General features: G+C 43.0%; 1 protein-coding gene across 1 annotated transcript in view; it reads right to left on the reverse strand.

The window, feature by feature from the left end:
- MYOM1 (myomesin 1) overlaps window positions 1-18,511 on the reverse strand; it is a 94,057-nt gene that overhangs the window by 45,797 nt on the left and 29,749 nt on the right. Inside the window, exons 6-14 of the mRNA XM_065397747.1 lie at window positions 16,245-16,333; window positions 16,055-16,117; window positions 14,928-15,092; window positions 14,163-14,324; window positions 8,526-8,667; window positions 4,820-5,019; window positions 2,921-2,977; window positions 2,297-2,421; window positions 300-483 (exon numbers count right to left, since the gene is read on the reverse strand). Coding sequence (XP_065253819.1) covers window positions 300-483; window positions 2,297-2,421; window positions 2,921-2,977; window positions 4,820-5,019; window positions 8,526-8,667; window positions 14,163-14,324; window positions 14,928-15,092; window positions 16,055-16,117; window positions 16,245-16,333 — 1,187 coding nt within the window. The remainder of the gene's footprint in view (window positions 1-299; window positions 484-2,296; window positions 2,422-2,920; window positions 2,978-4,819; window positions 5,020-8,525; window positions 8,668-14,162; window positions 14,325-14,927; window positions 15,093-16,054; window positions 16,118-16,244; window positions 16,334-18,511) is intronic.

The raw sequence follows: 18,511 nt of genomic DNA on the forward strand, positions 1-18,511 counted from the left end.
AAAACATTTTTTATCCAAAAAAATTGCCCATTTTTTTATTATTATTTGTGGTCTTTTCAGTTATTTGCATGATTATTTGAAGTCTTTGATGCCCTTGGTTAGCATCTGCCACCTCAATATATACTAAAGGATCCACAATTCAAGTCACAATGAACAATGAAATAAAGAACAAATCACTGTCTACCGTTCACAGTTGTGTCAATTATGGAGCATCCATGTGTCTGCTTCAAGCAAAATAACTACCCGATGCTCTTAAAGGGTAGCCACAGACACGGGATAATGTCTGACTATACACTTACCAAGTTTGTCACCCACCACAGTAGCTTCAGTTGCTTCTGAGGGCTCACCAATGCCAGCTGAATTACAACAGCGAACACGGAAACGGTAAGATTTCCCTTCAGCCAAGTCAAAAACAGCAAAGCGAGGAGACTTTACAGGGATCTCAGTGTTCACCCTCTGCCAGTTCTCTGTGCCTGCAGTACACTGCATTCAAAACAAGAAAGAGCCATTAGGACAGAGCTTTTCAACGCACAGAACTTAGTAGACAATCTAGACTGCCAAGAAGTTCCATCTGACTGCCAACCCCACAGCTATTATGGAAGATGGGGAGCCACATTCTTCTTCTTGACCAGGCCTCAGAATGTGTAAATCTGTAAATTCCCACCTCATGAGTTCTCCAGGTGATCACCTATTCCTAGAGGCTTCCTGTTTTCACTATGTCATAGCTGATACATCCTAGAATCCTTTGTGTGTAGGAAGCACTGCCACTGCTAGGACCAAGTCTGCATCATATCCTGGGATCAGTGCTCCAGTCCTTGCTCTGGATCTAGAATTTTCAGGAGGGGAAAAGAAGCATCTTTCACAGAAAGGTCTCCAGTACCATCAGAGGGGCAAAGCAGTAACATCACCACAGTGCTTCTTGGAACTCCCTGGCCACTCCAGAGCATCCTTTGAGGGTGGACTGCAGCACAGAATGCACTAGCAATGTGCAGTCCCTGCTCTCTTCTAAATCCAGAGAATGTGATTGTTGGAGGCTGCTGTGAGGGGCTGCAAAGTAGAGGTGGTTCCTTGCACTTTCTCCCTTCCCTTATATACTAGGTCATGATCAGCCACAATCTGGCCATGATTTTTCAGGGGTGGGGGGAAAGCAAGTGCATTGAATTTGTGGCTGATGCTTGTTCCAGGTGGCCAGAAGTATTGCATATGATGAACACTTCTGCTACCAATATTATTGAGAAAATAAAGAATATGTTCACTCCATGTGGGTTACCTAAATGGTCCTCAATTTGTTTGAGGAATTTCAAATATTCCTCAGGAAAACGTTAGTAGCACACATCACATCTGCAGCCTGTCACCCAGCATTCAATGGGCTAGCAAAACACTTTCTTGTGCAGACACTTAAAAGGGCATGAAGGTAAAAAATAGAGGGAGAACCCTGCCACGCTGTGTTGCAGATTTTCTTCTGTCATGTATACCACAGTCCGCTGTACAGAAAATTCATCATTCTTTAAATGTACTTTGCTAATTAGATTTGATTTACCAGATTCACAAAGTAGAGAACCCACAAAGTATGTCTCTCATGATTTTACACCTAGACCAGTAGGGAACAAAGAGGGAAAAAACAAGCATTGTCAGGAGGATTTGGGGGAGTAGTAACAGACCTGGAAGAGCTAAAAGGGGAGAAAATTAAGAATTACATTGGCCAGCAGGTACAACATAAAGATTCAGAAAAGAGAGGGCACTAAAATTAAGACAGATGATTGTGTAAGACTGGAAAAGAAATGTGTTGTGCTTGTTATCAGCCAATGAAAATGTTACTATAGAGGATGAATGTGATAATACAGATGAAGGAGGAAAAGAAGAGTTGATGCCAAATGGCCCTCTGGAGGAACATCTCCAGCCACAATGTGAACCCAGACCTCCCACAAGACTAGCCTTATTTACACAGGTGAGGTATCTGTAGGATTCGGCTTTCCCTGTACTGCACCCTTATGTAGAAAGTCCATCTGCCTATCTGCTAGGAGGTGGGCCCATGATGTAGTTCAAGTGAGAGGCACACTCTGCTTTCACTTTTGTGGATATTTTATCTTTGTTCTTTTTTTCTCTGTGGTTTTCCTTAATCAACAGTAAAAGTCATCTAGACTGAGTGCACATGTTATGCTCTTTGAATATGGAAAAGACAATAGTCCGAAGGTCTCAGTATAAAGGGTACAGTAGCTTGGGAAGATTAGACAAGAGGGCAGAGCAAACTTTTAAGAAGATGACACTTCACTTTACTTTGATGCCGCAATTTTACCTTTTCCACAAAGTACATGACACCCTCATGACCCCGTTCTCCAGGGGGTTTCCAGCTGAGCACAACATAGTTCTTGGTGGCTTCAATAACATGGAGATCTGACGGCGGGCCAGGAACAACGCCCTCTGTAGAACCGGACAGAAGAGAAGGAAGTTTAGGTTTGAATCAGGTAGCGAGGTTAGCCGAGTCCCCAGCCCTGCCCCAGGTGCTCCTGAGAAAACATCAATAGACTTATTTCTGTCAGGTCGGATAATTTCAAAGCTGAATGATTTTAAAATTCCTCAAAATGTGCACTGACTTATTTGAATTTCTGAATCATTATCCTGATGAAAGCATAAATCAAGTATCTCATGTGGATCTCACTGTTTTGAAGTCTGATTTCTTTAAAAAATAGCAGAGTTAAAAATATCTAAATACTGTTTCTGAATTTGCATAAATTGTTTTCATGTTTATTTATTTGGACCTGAATAACATAAACCATGACAGCTAACCTCAGAGGTATTTTAAGCTACAGAGATTTTAACTGTAAAGGACTTTGGGTCTGATCCAAAGCCCAGTGGGAGTCTTTCCATTGACTTCAATCAGCGCCAGGTCAGACCTTTTTAAGAGAAGGTACGTGTTTACCTGCAGGTTCTTCCTCAGTGACAATAATTTGCCCTGTCCAGGGAGCAGAAGGGTGACCTGAAATAGAGAGTAGAGTTATCATAAGAGTGAGACAGATCAGAAACTGTTTTGAAAATAATGAAAAAGTAACTCATTTACTATTCAAATCAAATGGTTGGAATGACATGAGAGTTATGTAATCTCCATCTAAGATACTGAATGTTCTGGACAAAAGTTTTAAAAAATGATTTTAGAGTTATGATTCAAATGTCAGTTTAAAGCAACAACAACAAAAACTATACACACCGTATTTAAGAAATCCTGGACACATTTGGTAGTGCACTGCAGCCCATTAGCAGCACTGTAAGCCTCCTTTATTTGTACCAAGAAGGGTTTCAATAATGAAAACGGACGACATTAACAGAAGGCCAGATTGAAAGCTTGAGTCCATTATCCAGCAGATGGACTGGCTGAAGACATTTTATTCTAAGTGGCAGAAATCCTGGTTATTAGATTGACCCAGGAACTGGGAAAGCCTCCCAGATTTTCTCACTGCCAGTCCAGTGCATTGTTCTGCCTGTTAGACTATTAACCTGTTCAATGCACATTCACCTTGGAGTAGCAGATCTCCTCACAGATGAAAGTCAGATCTGCTGAGTTACTTTTCTGAATTGCTGCAGGGCCATGAAAGGTAGAAGGGAGGGAAGAAAAGAAGGGGATTGAAGAGAAGATCATCCAGGAGTAAGATAGACTAAGCAAGGGGCAGCATGGAGGTAAGGAAGGGGAGAGATAACAAAGAGGATGGGAGTATGCTATGTAGATCAGGCTTCCTTCTCATGGACAAGCTCCTCACTCATTCCAAGTCTTGCCTTTCCACTCTCCCCAACAAGAAAACAATAGAATAATGCCTCCCAAGTCCCAGGTTGCTCTGAGCAAAAACTTCAGAATAGAGTGGGAAGACCTGGACTTTAGGCTTGTGTTTCGGCATGGGATGGATACTTGGAAGTAAAAATAAACATTTAAATAAAAATCTACCATCAGCGCTTGGAAGCCCTTTTTGTCATTGAAAGAGCAAAACTGGCAGTCCACAGGATAAGGAGTGTGACTCACAAAACATTAACTTTCAGGATAAAGAGTTTGAGCTTGATTCTCCACTGGCCTACTCCAGTTTTATGCTGGTGTTACTCCATGGCTTTGATAGAATTAGGCTCCCTTACCTGCTACACAGCAAGAGACTATTCATGGAATCTGCTAATAAAACAAAAGCAGCACTCTCCAGGAAACTGCTCTGCTCCTTTTTTTCAGTACACAGCTTTGTATTTCCGATAACAAAAGACAAGCTTTGATGAGAAGATTCAGCCTTCAAGTTTGGGGGTTTTTCTTGGCAAATCCAAGTTTACAAAAGATGATATTTTGTTTTTGCATTGCTCCCTCTTGTGGAAACTTTGAGGACTTACAAAACAAATGTGCATAGATTCTTGCAGGAGTCAAATTTCTTAAGCCTCTTAGGGCAGTGGCTCTCAACCTTTCCAGACTAATGTACCCTTTTTAGGACTCTGATTTGTCTTGCGTACCCCAAGTTTCACCTCACTTAAAAACTACTTGGTTACAAAATCAGATATAAAAATTTGAAAGTGTCACAGTGCACTATTACTGAGAAATTGCTTACTTTCTCATTTGGAATATAAATATTGTACTTGCATTTCAATGTATAGTATATAGAGCAATATAAACAAGTAATTGTCTATATGAAATGTTAGTTTGTATTGACTTCGCTAGTGCTTTTTATGTAGCCTGTTGTAAAACTAGGCAGATATCTAGATGAGTTGTACCCCCTGGAAGACCTCTGCATACCCCCAGCGGTATGTGTACCCCTAGTTGAGAACAACTGTCTTAGGGAATATATTGAAAAACTCTTACTTCTAAGCCTAGCTCTGTCAGCAGGATCCAGAGCTGCCACAGGCTCAGAAACCCGTGATGGTATGCTTATTCCAGCTTTATTCACGGCCCGGACTCGGAATATATAGGAGCGACCTTCTATCAAACCCGTGACAGGGAAACGAGCAAACTTCACCGGAGTCTCATTGCATTGGGACCAGTGAGTGGTGCCAACCTCACATCTGAAAAAACAAACATTTAAAGTAGTACTGAAGATGGAAAGAGAAAGAGAACTCCGAGCACACACCCCTAATACTCCAAACAGCTGTTCATGTACATTGTTGATCTTACCAGCCTGCCTAACAGCTTCACATATTGCCAACATAAAAACAGCCTCACAAAATGCTAAGGGTTCAAATACCTTATGTGAATGCTGGCACTAAATCCTCTGCAGCTGCATTGCTTCTTTCCTGAGGTAGTGAAAAAGAAACTTAACACTATTCACTGATTAAACGCTTTAAAGTGTGCCTCAGGATGTTCAATGAGAGTTTCAAATTCAGCATGGGAAATGAAACACACAACTCCCCTTCCTGTTTATAGGAAATGAACTCCTCTGCCTTTGCACTGAAAATTTACATCCTCTGCTGAACATCCAGCAAATATAATTGGCTTCATGGGACATAAAAACATATGCTGTGTGTTCTGTGACAAGGTGGATAGACCCCACACAGCACCTAGATGGGATAGGGTAAAAAAAACTTCTAGCATATAGTCAGACATGACAGCACATTGAATGCTGCCAGGATTATCAAGGGAGGCAGTGACTGCAAGCAGTGCATCAGCAAGGCTTGGTTGTCCAGCAGTAGTTCCATGGCAAAATACTGGTGAGCCTACCAGGCAGCAATAACCTGAGTCTCTGGGGAAGAGAAATGTAACTCGCAGCAGGGAAGGTGTTCAGGAGAGGCTGAGGTTTTTAGGAGACCAGGCTGGTGGTCTAATTAATTTGTTTCTTCCTATGCACATTAAAGCTAAAAGAAACTCTGCACTTCTCTCATGCTTGAACTATGGGCTGAAGGAAGCTTTTTTTCCTTGTGGGGAATCAGTTATGGAAAAGCCAATTTATCTTATTAGAAACCCAGCACTGCAGGTTCATTTTGTCTTATGTGTCACTGCTCTAGCCAGCCCATCTGCACTCATGATATATAACAAGACAAAGATCTATCTTCAATGGTCTCCCAGTTTCTAGGAACATGATAAATAAGAAGATAAACTAGCAGCTCCATTAACATTTTTGTTGCCTCTGAAATAACTGCTTGGGTAACTATTACTCTGCCTAAATAGTTCTCTGAACCCATAAGAAAGCCGTTGCTTTTTGACAGGTATTATTGTTTGTATTACAGTAGCACCCAAAGGTCCCAATCAGGATTGCAGCATGATAGTCTTGTGGCCAAGGTGTTGGGCTGGGACTCAGGAATGTGGGATTAATTCCTGTCTCTACTACAGCCTCTGTAATCTTGGGCAAGTCATTTAGGGGCTAGGCACCAAGTGGGCTTATCAAAAGTCAGCATCTTTAGGCACTTAAATACCTTTGAAAATTTGCCCCTTGGTGCTTCTGTTCCCTACCTGTAAAACAGGGACAATCTATCTACCTTAGGTATTTAATTGTAGCACATCCTGTAGTAGCTGAGCACCTCACACTCTTTAATGTATTTATCATCAGAACACTCCCTGAAGAAAGGAAGTATGATCATCCCCCTTTTACAGCTAAGGCAGAGGGAGAGTGACTTGCCCAAGGTCACGTAGGAAGTCTGGGGTGGCGCAGGGACTTGAACCAGCCTCTCCTGAGTCCCAAGTGCCCTAACCACTGGACCCTTTTCCACCCGTTATCTGTCTTGTGCATCTTAGATTGTAAGTTCTTTGGGGGCAGTGACTGTCTCTTGTTATATGTTCATATAGCAAATGGGGCCCTGAACTTGTTGGTGCCTGTAGGTACTATTACAATATAAAGAATTAAAAACAAATATGCTCAGCACTGCACAAACAAATAAGGAGAGAGAGAATCCCTACCCCAAATTGTTCACAGTCTAATTTATGACAAGATGTAACAAATGAGTATGGAAGGGAGGGTGAAGGTAACAATAATGGGAACAGGTGGTTACATACACAATAAGCAGGTTTTGAGTCAATTTATTAAAATGATATAAACAAACAAAAGAAGTAGTGATCTCAGTAAGCCCTACTGACCACATGCCTGGCCATTATCTGTTGACAATTTACTATAGGCACCAAGGCAGAAATAAGTCTTTAGGAGGGGTTTAAGAATAGTGATGAATATTTGCATTTGTAAGATCTAAACAAAGTACAGAGCTAAAAGTAGAATATTAACATCTTCTATGGATTGACAAGCAAGGGGGTAATAAGAGACATCATGTGGCTGAGCTAGCAGTTACCTGAATTGTTGACTAACATTGTTTGATATTAGTTCAGTTTCAAAATTAATTATTTTTCAGTGTCTTGTTCTGTTGTTTTTTAATTCCTGTGGGGGGAGGGGAGGATGGAATTTAGACCAAGCTCATATCAGTTAGGACGCTACGGGAAACTGGAAAATGATCAAACAAAAGAAAACGTGCTTGAATTGAACACTGATATACTTAGACCTGCCCCACGGTCTAGGTCTCTCATTATAAATCCTTATACACACTTCTGAATAAGCAACATTCTATCACTGATTAGTGTTGCCAACTCTCATGATTTTATCAGGAGTCTTACAATATTTGGTGTATTCCATAAAGCCCCAGCTCCTGGAATCCTGTGATTACATGTCAGAATAACTGCGTGGCTGGCTGAGGCAGAAGCAGACACAGGTTGAAGCAGGGACTGGCTAGTGTGGAAACAGGGATGAGCTAGAGCAGGAGCACAGGCAAGCTGTCAGAACTACTAAGCAATGAGAATGCTCCTAGCCAAGTAATAATGTTGAACAGAATGGAGAGACTGCTATGCTTAGGCGCTTATGTACCTGCTTTGGGATCACGTGGGTGGGTCCTCACCTGTGGTTTGGCTGAACCCTGGTTGAATGGCACAGGCCCTATCACAAGACCTGCTGCAAATTCCCTCTGATGACTCATCACACTCTCTGACTCAGGGATGACTTATCAGGTTTAAACAGGCTCAGGGGTAACTCAGAGATGACTCATCACATTATGTGAGCATCTCAGCTCTCATTTCTTTTAAAAGTAATTTCCAGAGAAAAGCTTGGCAATATGATTTGAGTGCACCCCAAAGGTTCAGAAACCAAAAGGCAAATATAAAGAACTCAGCATATATTATTTGATAGCCAATATCATGATTTTTTGGTGCCTGACATGATTTTTGAATACTTGGGGTTGGCAATACTGCAGAAGGAATCCCAGGCTGACTCATTAAGGGCCTGATTCTGCAAATTACCGAGCACTGTCTGCATGGTACTGAGGACTCGACTCCCACTGAAGTCAAAGGGAGTACAGGGTAAGGAGCAACTCACAAGATTATTTCCTAAATAATTAAGGGCCCAATCCAACTCCCACTAAACTTAGTGGAAATAAAATTAGGCCCTAGGAGTCTGAATCTGAAATAGAAAAGCAGTATTTTTAGCTAACAAGAAGAGCTACAAATGACAATATCACATTTTATGCCACTAAATTATTATTAGGCTGTTGAATAACAATGATCAGCAATACAGTAGTAGGTATAGTTTGACATAAATACTGACTTATCAATAAAGTATCCAAGGACGGGGCTTCCTCCATCAACAGCAGGTTGTTTCCAGGAGATGATGACATAATCTTTGTTAGCATCCAAGCACTCCACATCCAGTGGCGAAGCCGGGGCTCCTGGCATTTCAGCATCTGCATCTATGAAGATGGAGATTTACATTTTTAAATCTGAGTCACAGTTTTTTCCAGGTTACTCTTTAAGGGCCAAACTCTGTTCCCATTGAAACCAATGAAAGTTTTACCACTCACTTCAGTGGGACCAGGATTGGGTCCTACATCTTCCTTATTATTATAGATTTCTTTTTCTGTTATCAATATTTATTAACACCCAGTATGTTGCAGCATATTGTAATCACTGATCGAGGCCCTCTAAAATAAACCAAATCAGGAATCTTGCTTCTTGATTAAGATACTGCCATACTTCAAGTAAAATCTCTTGGGTGATTAAATGTCATCCTGCTGCTTTATTGAAGTAAAATATCAAACTCTATTCTCTTAGCACAGGACAGTAGCTCAGGCAATGTTGTTTGGATCTAGAGTGTTGTAGTTTTCAAGGACAAAGAGTGATGCGGTACAGTTTTCTGAGCTCACTGACATGTTTTATGATGAAATTACAAGTTGACGAAATGTTATTAGGTCTCAGACACCCCACCCCCACCCCCAACCCCAGCTACAGTTGGGTAGACAGAGTGCCCCCCTTAAAAGGTATGGTTTTAACCAGGCCGCCCCTGAAAACAATCATCTTCATGAAATGTTTGTTTGCTAGACTCCTGAACTTGGCGGGTGGGGGAGAGGATGTATTTTTTAAGGAGATACAACTCCATTTTAGATGGATGAACTGTGGTGGGTGATCTGGGAAGGATAACAGAAACATTGATGGATTCCATAAGAAGGTTGGATAAAATAAATAACCAGAAACCAATCCCAAACTCAGTCCAAGCCATTCTTTGACATTTGAAAAATTCTGAATATATTTTTCATTCAAAAAGTGAATATAAATGGAAATTTCTTATTTCCTTTCTCATTTTCAACCCCCCCTCCACCCTCCCTTCATTGCTTGTTCTGGCTGGGCTTGGAAGAAAAGCTATTCTTGTAGGATATTCAGTCCACTAGGAGGCAGGAATCAATGGGGCTGGCACAAGAAAACTTATTCTCTTGAGCTTTCCAGCCCAATTTTTTCAGACTGAAGGCAGGGCCAGATAAACCTTTTGTGGGCCCAGTGTCAAACATATTTGTGGGCCCCCATGGCGGCAATGAGGCATGGTGCGGGGAGACGGGAGGGGTCAGTCCCCGGAGTGAAGGGCCGGTTGGGGACAATTGGGCCCAGCCCAGCACAAGGACACCATTTACAAACTGGCAGCCACCAGACTCACACTAGCCCGCCCAGCCCTGTGCTGCCAGTGCGCCCCTTCCCCTCGGGGGCGGGCTTGTGCCACATACCACACCGCCTCCCCACCCAGTGCCTCCCTGCCCTCTATGCCCAGTGCCCCCCTACCCAAAGACCCCTCCAACAAGCCCCTATGTCCAGTGCCCCCCTGCCAGAGACCCCTCCCTACATACCCCCCCACCACAACTGCTCAGCGCCTTGCAAACCACCACCACCCCGCCCAGCGTCCCCCCATCCACAGACCCCCCAGTGCCCCACCCACAGCCCCACCACCACAACTGCACAGCACCCCACATAGACTCCCCCACAGCCCAGTGTCACAACACACACAGACCTCCCCCACCTCCCACTGCCCAGCACCCCTCCACAAGCCCCCCTATGCCCAGCATCCCAAAACATGCAAACCTTCCCCACTGCCCACGCCCCCCTCACATACTCCCCACTGCCAAGTGTCACAAAAGACACAAGCCACTGCCCAGCACCCTGCCACAGGCCCCCAGAGACCCACTCCCCTGTGCCCTGCCCTCTGGCCACACTCACCAGCACTGCTGGGAGGTGACCGTGTCTGCTGGGCTGAATCAGCAATGCAGCCGGGGCCAGTCCCGGGGCAGGGATCGTTCCGGTCCCTCAGGAGCGGCACGATCAGCCAGGCCGGAACAGGAGTGGGGCCTGTCCAGGCCAGGCTCCTTCAGGACCCACTTGCCTGGCAGAGCCCAGCCAAGCCCCCCGCACTACTCCCCCCACTGGCAGAGACCGGCCCAGCCTCTGCATTGGTCCCAGGCGGTTCGGCCCCCGGGGAGGCGGGCAGTGCCCCACAGGTGATGGATAGCAGAGACCTCTCGGAGCCGGAGCCGCACTGGGGAGCCGCTCAGACAGCAAGACCTGGGCGCTAGTCTGCCTTGGGCAGGGGGCCAGACCCAGCCATGTGGATGGGTTAGACAGGTCTGTAATGGGTCCCTTCCCAGTGTGGACCTGGCACCCCAGTGCCTTTGATGCCATTGTAAACCCGGAACTGACTGAAGGGGTTTTTATTCTGGTCTCACTTTCATTAGTGTGAATCAGGAGTAAATACACTGAAGTCAACAGTGCAAATCCAGAATAAATGGGAGGACATTTAGGCACAAGGAATTCAGATAAGCAAGGATGCTTATCGAGAAAGACCCTTTGAGGTCTATCTATTACTACTTTAGACAGACTCATTTTGGAAAATAAACTGAAGAAGGGTATATATGTACTTCCTGTCAAATGTTTGTTACAAGTCTGGGCCTATGTGTCAGAGGAGCCCTGATTTTGATTCTGTGGAGTCTGTTTTTAGGCAAATCTTATCTAAAACTTTAAATGCCAAAGTGCAGTGCTAGATATAGGGGGCTGAAAATGTTTATGCAACTGTATCCTCATTTGTGGGACATGACTTGTTTGTGTAGCTGTATGTTTATTAGCATATTTGTGGGGAAAATAAACATTTTGCAACCTTTCCAAGAAGTCTGTGTGACAGGTTTTCATAGAAGAGGCATTGTTTCTTTCTCGATCAACATCAGTTTGTCCAATTACTCCTGGCATTTTCCCAGTCCTGTTGTGTGCTACTTCACAGGACAGGGGGATGGGTTAGGGCTAGACAAAAAGGAGCCTCACACTTGAAGGAAAACAGTACATCTCTGCTAAGTAAACATTTTTTAAACTCTATCTAGAATCAAAAGTTTTAAAACTGCTGGATCCCAGGGTATTATAGCATTTTATATTATTTATTATAATGATCTTATTTACAATAAGTTTCCAACCCTTATTCTTTCTAGCTCCAAAATAACAACATGAAAAGTTTATTCAGCACTCTAAATTAAAGCTTTGGAAAAGACCATATTACACTGTTTTTCCTTGCAGGTATTGCAGTGTAATTTGGGAGATTTTGGAGCTATGCTATGTCAATGTTACCGAGCCTGACTTCTATATAATTTTTTTCCTGTTCTATCATAGCATTGGTGTGATCTTTAAAAACTACTATTTACACAATACATAATCCATTAAATATAACTCAATAATAAACATTATTAATAGCAATAATAGTAAATCTTCAATGTACGTCTAGTGGTCAACTTTTAAAAGCCTTTAATTGCCAATATTTACACATAGGGCCCTGCCAAATTCACAGCCATGAAAAACATGTCACAGACCATGAAATCTGGTCTCCCCCGTGAAATCTGGACTTTTGTGTACTTTTACCCTACCCTTCAGCGCTGGGCAGCTGGAGAGCAGCAGCTGCTGGCCAGGCGCCCAGCTCTGAAGGCAGCACGACCACCAGCAGCAGTGCAGAAATAAGGATGGCAATACTGCTGCCACCATACCATGCCACCCGTACCTCTGTGCTGCTGCTGGTGGGGGCGCAGCCTTCAGAGCTAGGCGCCCGGCCAGCAGCCACCACTCTCTGACACCGAGCTCTGAAGGCAGTGCAGAAGAAAGGGTGGCAATACCACTACCCCCCTACAATAGCTTTCCACACCCCCTTTTTGGTCGGGACCCCCAGTTTGAGAAACAACTGAGTCTTAAGGGCTTTATATTTTGCTGTTTTAAAAATACATATTCCTGGTTGTTACAACACTGTGAAATTTAAGATTTAAATATCTGAAACCATGAAATTCAAGATTTTTAAAATGCTATGACTATGAAATTTTCAAAAACGGACCTTGAATTTGGTAGGGCCCTACACATAGTGGTATCTGAGTACCACACTTCCTCTCCAATAGTTAGATTAGGAAATAACTGTGGTAAAACTCCCATTGATTTCAATGGGGCCAGGATTTCAGCCCTACTGCCTGCTAGCAAATGCTGACTTGTTAATGGTGACCACTGTACAGTAGTACAGAAGGCTCACAAAACACTTCAGAAACTTTACTAATGCACTTACAATAGGGGCCTGATCCTGCGCAGTGCTCTGCACCTCACAAGTTGGGGGCCTATAGATGGGAATTTCTATAAGGGCAACCACTTCAGAGTAAATATGGCAGCTGATGAACTGTATGTAGCATCATTACACAACTCTTTAGGACAGGAAGTGAACTATGTATTATCCAATTGAAACTGTAGGGGGAATTTAAATAAGCAAGACTGTAATTCCCCTAATTTGAATTTGCCAGGATACCAAAGCTACAGCCATACTTTTGCAAAAAGTGCTATGTGGCCTTTAATGGTCACAATTGGCTAAGACCTCAATTCTCTGTCTCATCCAAGAGATGAAATACTAACAAAAATGATAATTTATGTATATACCAACACAGCTTTTGATATATCTGTTTTCCCATCTTTCTATTTTGTTGTGAGGTCACAAACAAACATTTTGATGGGTTCTTTCTACAATTTGTGAGCATGACTGCTTTAGTCATGATCTCCAAGCAGGCTGTAATCTGCATATCACCGGGTTCTGCTATATTTGGCAAAGTGGCGCCATTCTGGGCACGTTCACAGAGCCAAGAATTTCAAGAGCCTTTAGGATTAGCATTACACACTTCAGCTGCCTTCAGCAGCTGAGACAGATATAGAATCAGTGCATGGACCAGTGAAATTTGATAATCAAGGCTCTTTTTAAAGGGACATTCCCTCTAAGAGAAAATGTAGGAAGTTTATCAATGTACAAGAGTATAAACCAAGATAGACAGAAAACTAATCTTTTAGTGGGTTCTGAATTTTAAATAACTTCTACTCTTTACTTGCCTCATAAACTTCCTAATGTACTTTAACTTATTACACACTGTGTTAAAGAGAGTCAAATAGTTATTGCACAGCATCTTGGTCAAAACAATGGGCTGTAGTTAGCAACAAATGGGCAAAATAATACATTCATAATTTGTTACATGGGTTTCTCCTCTTTATCATTAGTGCTCATCACTGTCCACAAGCTACTATAGTCAAAGGGTTGTATAACTGCATCAATACAGTGAATTTCTTCATCTGAATAATGGTGCTATCAGTAGGGTCCAAAGACCCTCAAACACATGGCGGTGCCACCCAGGTATGAGGTATCTTATCAAGTTTTCCACATGACAATAATGGGAAATTATAATGCTAAACAACTGACATTTCTTCAACGTCACAGCATTTTGTTCATCTTGATTAACAAGCTCTTTAAAAGCATCTCACAGTTTTCAATAGTTACACTGTTTTCATTTGAAAAAAAGCTGAAATTAATGGGATTGATTTCTCCTCACTTTGTTTAGTTATCCTGCTTTCTTCATAGGGTAACATCACCAGATCTTACCTCGAACAAAGACATAACCACTGTACTGTTCATAGTAGTCCCCCATGACCACACGAAGAGTGTAAAGACCTTCATCCTCCTTGTTAGCATGAGCAAGGGTTAACGTAGCCCGCTCCCCACTCCAATGCATCTGGACCCACTTGGATGGTGTAATAAGAACACCTAGAAATTAGAGAGTTCTATAATGAGAGATGACTGAATTGAATCTATTCCTAAATACAATGAAACCTGTACAAGAGATCATCTGTATTAGACAACTTCCTGTCCTAAAAGAGAATCACAAAAGTATCCCTAATTCTTCTCTCATACCTATTTTACACTGACTTCAGTGATCTAACTCCGTTAAGCAACTGATTTTTCTCAGTCTCTGGAGTGATCAGTTAAGAGAGGTTTCAGCATATCAATGAATAACAAAAGTCACAAGCACTGAATGGCTATATAAATACTAAAGCTGGTTGAAATGTTTCAGATTTAAAAATATTGAAAAGAAATGGGAAAAATGCAGATAGTTTCCCAAACTTTTCCTCTCATTTTTGACCAACTGTAGAGCTAATTGAAATTTTTTGCATTTCAAAATTTTGCCATTTTTTTAATTTTAAAAAAAGGGAAAATTTTGAAAAAAATTCATTAACATTTCCCTCTTGTTTTTATACTGTATCTTACAGCTATAATATACCCTTATATTTCCTCTTTTCATTTGGATATGAAAGGGAATGAAACTCTGTGTCAGACAAGTTTAAAATTCATCTTGTAATATGTGCTTACCATTCCTGTACCACTGGATCTCTGGGTGGAAGCGCTTAATGTCGGGATGAATGATAACTGTACAACCCAGACTCATTGTCTCTCCTTCTCTCCCAAAGGATACCTCAAACTTGTCAACAAAGTGGATTTCAAACTTGGAAGCATAGCCATGGGGGGTAACACCAACTGTGTAAAGAAAATTGTCTGATTATTTAATTTTTTATCTTTTTGTAGTGATAAATGACAAAACCCAGCAAAAACTACTGTATATAAATGGAACCTTCTATATTTTTATAGCAGATCCCTCACATTATTACTACACTGTCACAATAATAATAATAAAAATACCCAAAATCCCCCTTCTCTCAAATCTTCCAAATACAGAGCTCCCAGCGCCTTGCAGAAGCATGTCCAATATACTTTATTTAGGTGAGCAGCATTGCTACAACTCCTCAAATTTCAATGTACTTATGTAAAACTTTAAAGTAATTCTAAATGTAAGGCCAGATCCTCAGCTGGTGTAAATCAGCATATCCCCATTGGTTTTGGTAGAGCTACTTGGATACCAGCTGAGGATCTGCCCCACTGATTACTTATACCTAGAATACTTAACTTCAGGTTCTGTCTATTTGATCTCTATTACTCGTCCTCATGAAATCATAGAAGTTAGAGATGAACAAGAGCTATCAAGTCATCCAGTCCCTCCCATGAAGCCAATGCAAGACTGTCCTCTAATGTTTTATCCAGTCTAGTCTTACAGGTTTCAAGGGATGAGGCTTCCACCTCTTTCTTTGATCGTTTATATTCCAGATCTAAGTGCAATGCCAAAGGTATAAACACAAAGCATGTATCAGTGTCTATCTCACTATTCTAACAGATAAGTACAGTAGACAGTTGTAAAATAAACAAAAATTGCTGTGGACACCAAGAGATAACATCAGTTTATATCATACAAGGTCTGACTTTCAGAGGTGCTGAGCATCTGCTGCTCTCACTAACTTCAACTGAAGTTGCAGCTGTTCAGAGCTTCTGAAAATCAGACCCATTTTGTTTCTAAACAATGTCACCAAATAATCTGCTTGGTTGTTTTGTCACAATGGCACAATTTTTAAAGGATTAGGTCAGGCAAACCCATTTTTTGAACTTACAGCTGAGAGGCATGGTAACAGTTCCAGCATGAAAATAACTTGCATCAAACTCTCCCTTATATCCTATAAAAAAGAGAACAACTCTAGTCACCAATCGCCTAGAAGTAATCAGCACTTTGAGCCATGTAAACAGAATTTTTAATGTGCCCCCTCAAAGAAAAATCAAAGGAAATATATCCTGCAAACCTACTCTTTACCACAAGGGAAGCATAAGCTGAAAGTTCTCCTTTAACATTCATGGCAGAAGCTCGATACTGAGCGGTGTCTTCAAAATCACATCTGAAATGATGCAAATGGTTAGGCAGGGTACCTAGTACTCTGACATTTCTAGGGTCTATGCCTGATATCAAAACATCATTTTCTAAACATTATTTTCACAATGTAATGTAGCAAATGGTTACTCAGTGTTGATTTAAATGCTTTTCTCTCTCATTCAATTAACAAGGGGCCTAAACCTTACTCAGGTAAAAGTCCCATTGAAGTCAATATAAATTACACCTGATTAAACTTAGACTGTCATTGATTTAAATGGATTTTGAAGCAGGCCATGAGTGAGGAGTGCAGGACAGGGCTTTATGAGATTTTTGAAAACACAAGCCTCCTTTACTCATTAACTAGAAGAAGTGAATTGGTCTTAAAAGTAGAATTTGCTTGAAACTTTACCCATCCGCCAGACTGACTTGAACTTGAATGTTCATTATGCTTGGATTCACTTGTATGACTTGCTTATCTCCCTCCTTTATTCTTTTCAGCAACCAGCATGGCTGTGCTTTCTTACCTATAACTAAGGCTACGTTTTTGTGTATTTTTAGTAAAAGTAATGAAGAGGTCATGGGCAGTATACAAAAATTCACGGCCCATGACCTGACCATGATTTTTACTATATACCCCTGACTAAAACTTGGGGAGGGGGCAGTTCGGGGGGCACCACTGGTGCTGGGGAGGGTGGCCCAGAGGGTGCCATGGGTGCTGGGGGAGGGCTGTTGGCGGAGCTGGGGCAGGCTCCCTACCCAGCTCCTGGGAAGCAGCGACCTCCAGCCAGGGCCAGCTCTAGGCACCAGCAAAGCCAGCAGGTGCTTGGGGCGGCAAATTTGCAGGGGCACAAGAATCCAGCATGGGAGCTGAGACCCAACAGGGAGCCCTGGGAGCTGTAGTTCCTTGGTTAGCTCCCTGCCTATAGAGCCAGCCCTGGAGCAGGGAAAGAACTACATTTCCCAGCATCCCCTCAGCCGCAATTAACAGGAAAGGGAGGGGAAAGGAGTGTGGAACTGAAACTTCATGCTGCAGCTTGCTGTAAATGGTAGGGACAGAGCCACCTCTAGGTTTTTTGCCGCCCCCCAACCCCAGCCCTGGGCTCCCCCCGCACCGCCGTGTTGCCCCAGCCCTGGACTCTTCCCCTGCCGCCCCAGCTCTGGCCCCCACCTGCACCCCCCTGCTGCCCCAGCCCTGGGCTCTCCCCCCCACCCGCACCAGCTCTGGCCCCCACCTGCACCTCCTGCTGCCCCAGGCCTGGGCTCTCCCCCCACCCGCATCTCCTGCTGCCCCAGCCCTGGCCCCCACCCACATCCACTGCTGCCCCAGCCCTGGGTTCTCCCCCCACCCGCACCCCCTGCCCCCCCAGCTCTGGCCCCCACCCGCACCTCCTGCCGCCCCAGCCTGGGCTCTTCTCCCCCCCACCCCCCCCTGCACCTGCACTCCCTGCTGCCCCGGCTCTGGCCCCCACCTGCACCTTCTGCCGCCCCAGCCAGGGCTCTTCCCCCCCCCCCCCCCCCCCCCGCACCTCCTGCTGCCCCAGCCCTGGGCTCTCCCCCAAAGAAAGAATTGGGTGGAATAAATGGACATTGCACCTCTCTATCTGAAGCCTAGCAAGGCAGGTACATGGATCCCACTAGAATTTAAAATGAAAAGTAAGGGAGGGGAGGCTCTACTAGACTGGGCAGTTTTAGATACAGTACCAGGCACATAGGAGGATTTACACTTCTGAGACATGGAAGCAGAAATTGACTTTTCTTTTCCAGATTTAGCTAATATTCAGAAAGGGAATCCAGCACCTGCCTTCCAGATTTGAACACCCTCAAAATTCAGGAGTGCTCAAGCTCAATTTGGGCAGCTGTTACTTCATTTCCCCCAAATCAAATATACTGATCCACTGTAACTTGCTGTAGAAAAAGTAGAATAAATTGAGCAAGAAATGCTTCCCAGTGGTTATTAGGACTGGAATTGCTATTTTCAACAGCCATTACTTTTTTTTATTATTATTATTTTTTTTTTAAGTTTTAGTTTTATTTGTTTAAAAGGAAGACAGTGATATTGCATTGGCAAATTCCCCATAGAAACAAAGAATGGAACAAAAGAATAATAAAGGCACCTCAACTTTTCCTCATTTATGTAGGACAGTCTTATAATATGCATCCAGATATCCTCCAGTCACACAAGCTGAAAATTGTTCCACTTTAC

This window comes from Emys orbicularis, chromosome 2 (assembly GCF_028017835.1).
Source record: "Emys orbicularis isolate rEmyOrb1 chromosome 2, rEmyOrb1.hap1, whole genome shotgun sequence".
In the NCBI taxonomy this organism is placed as follows: Eukaryota; Metazoa; Chordata; order Testudines; family Emydidae; genus Emys; species Emys orbicularis.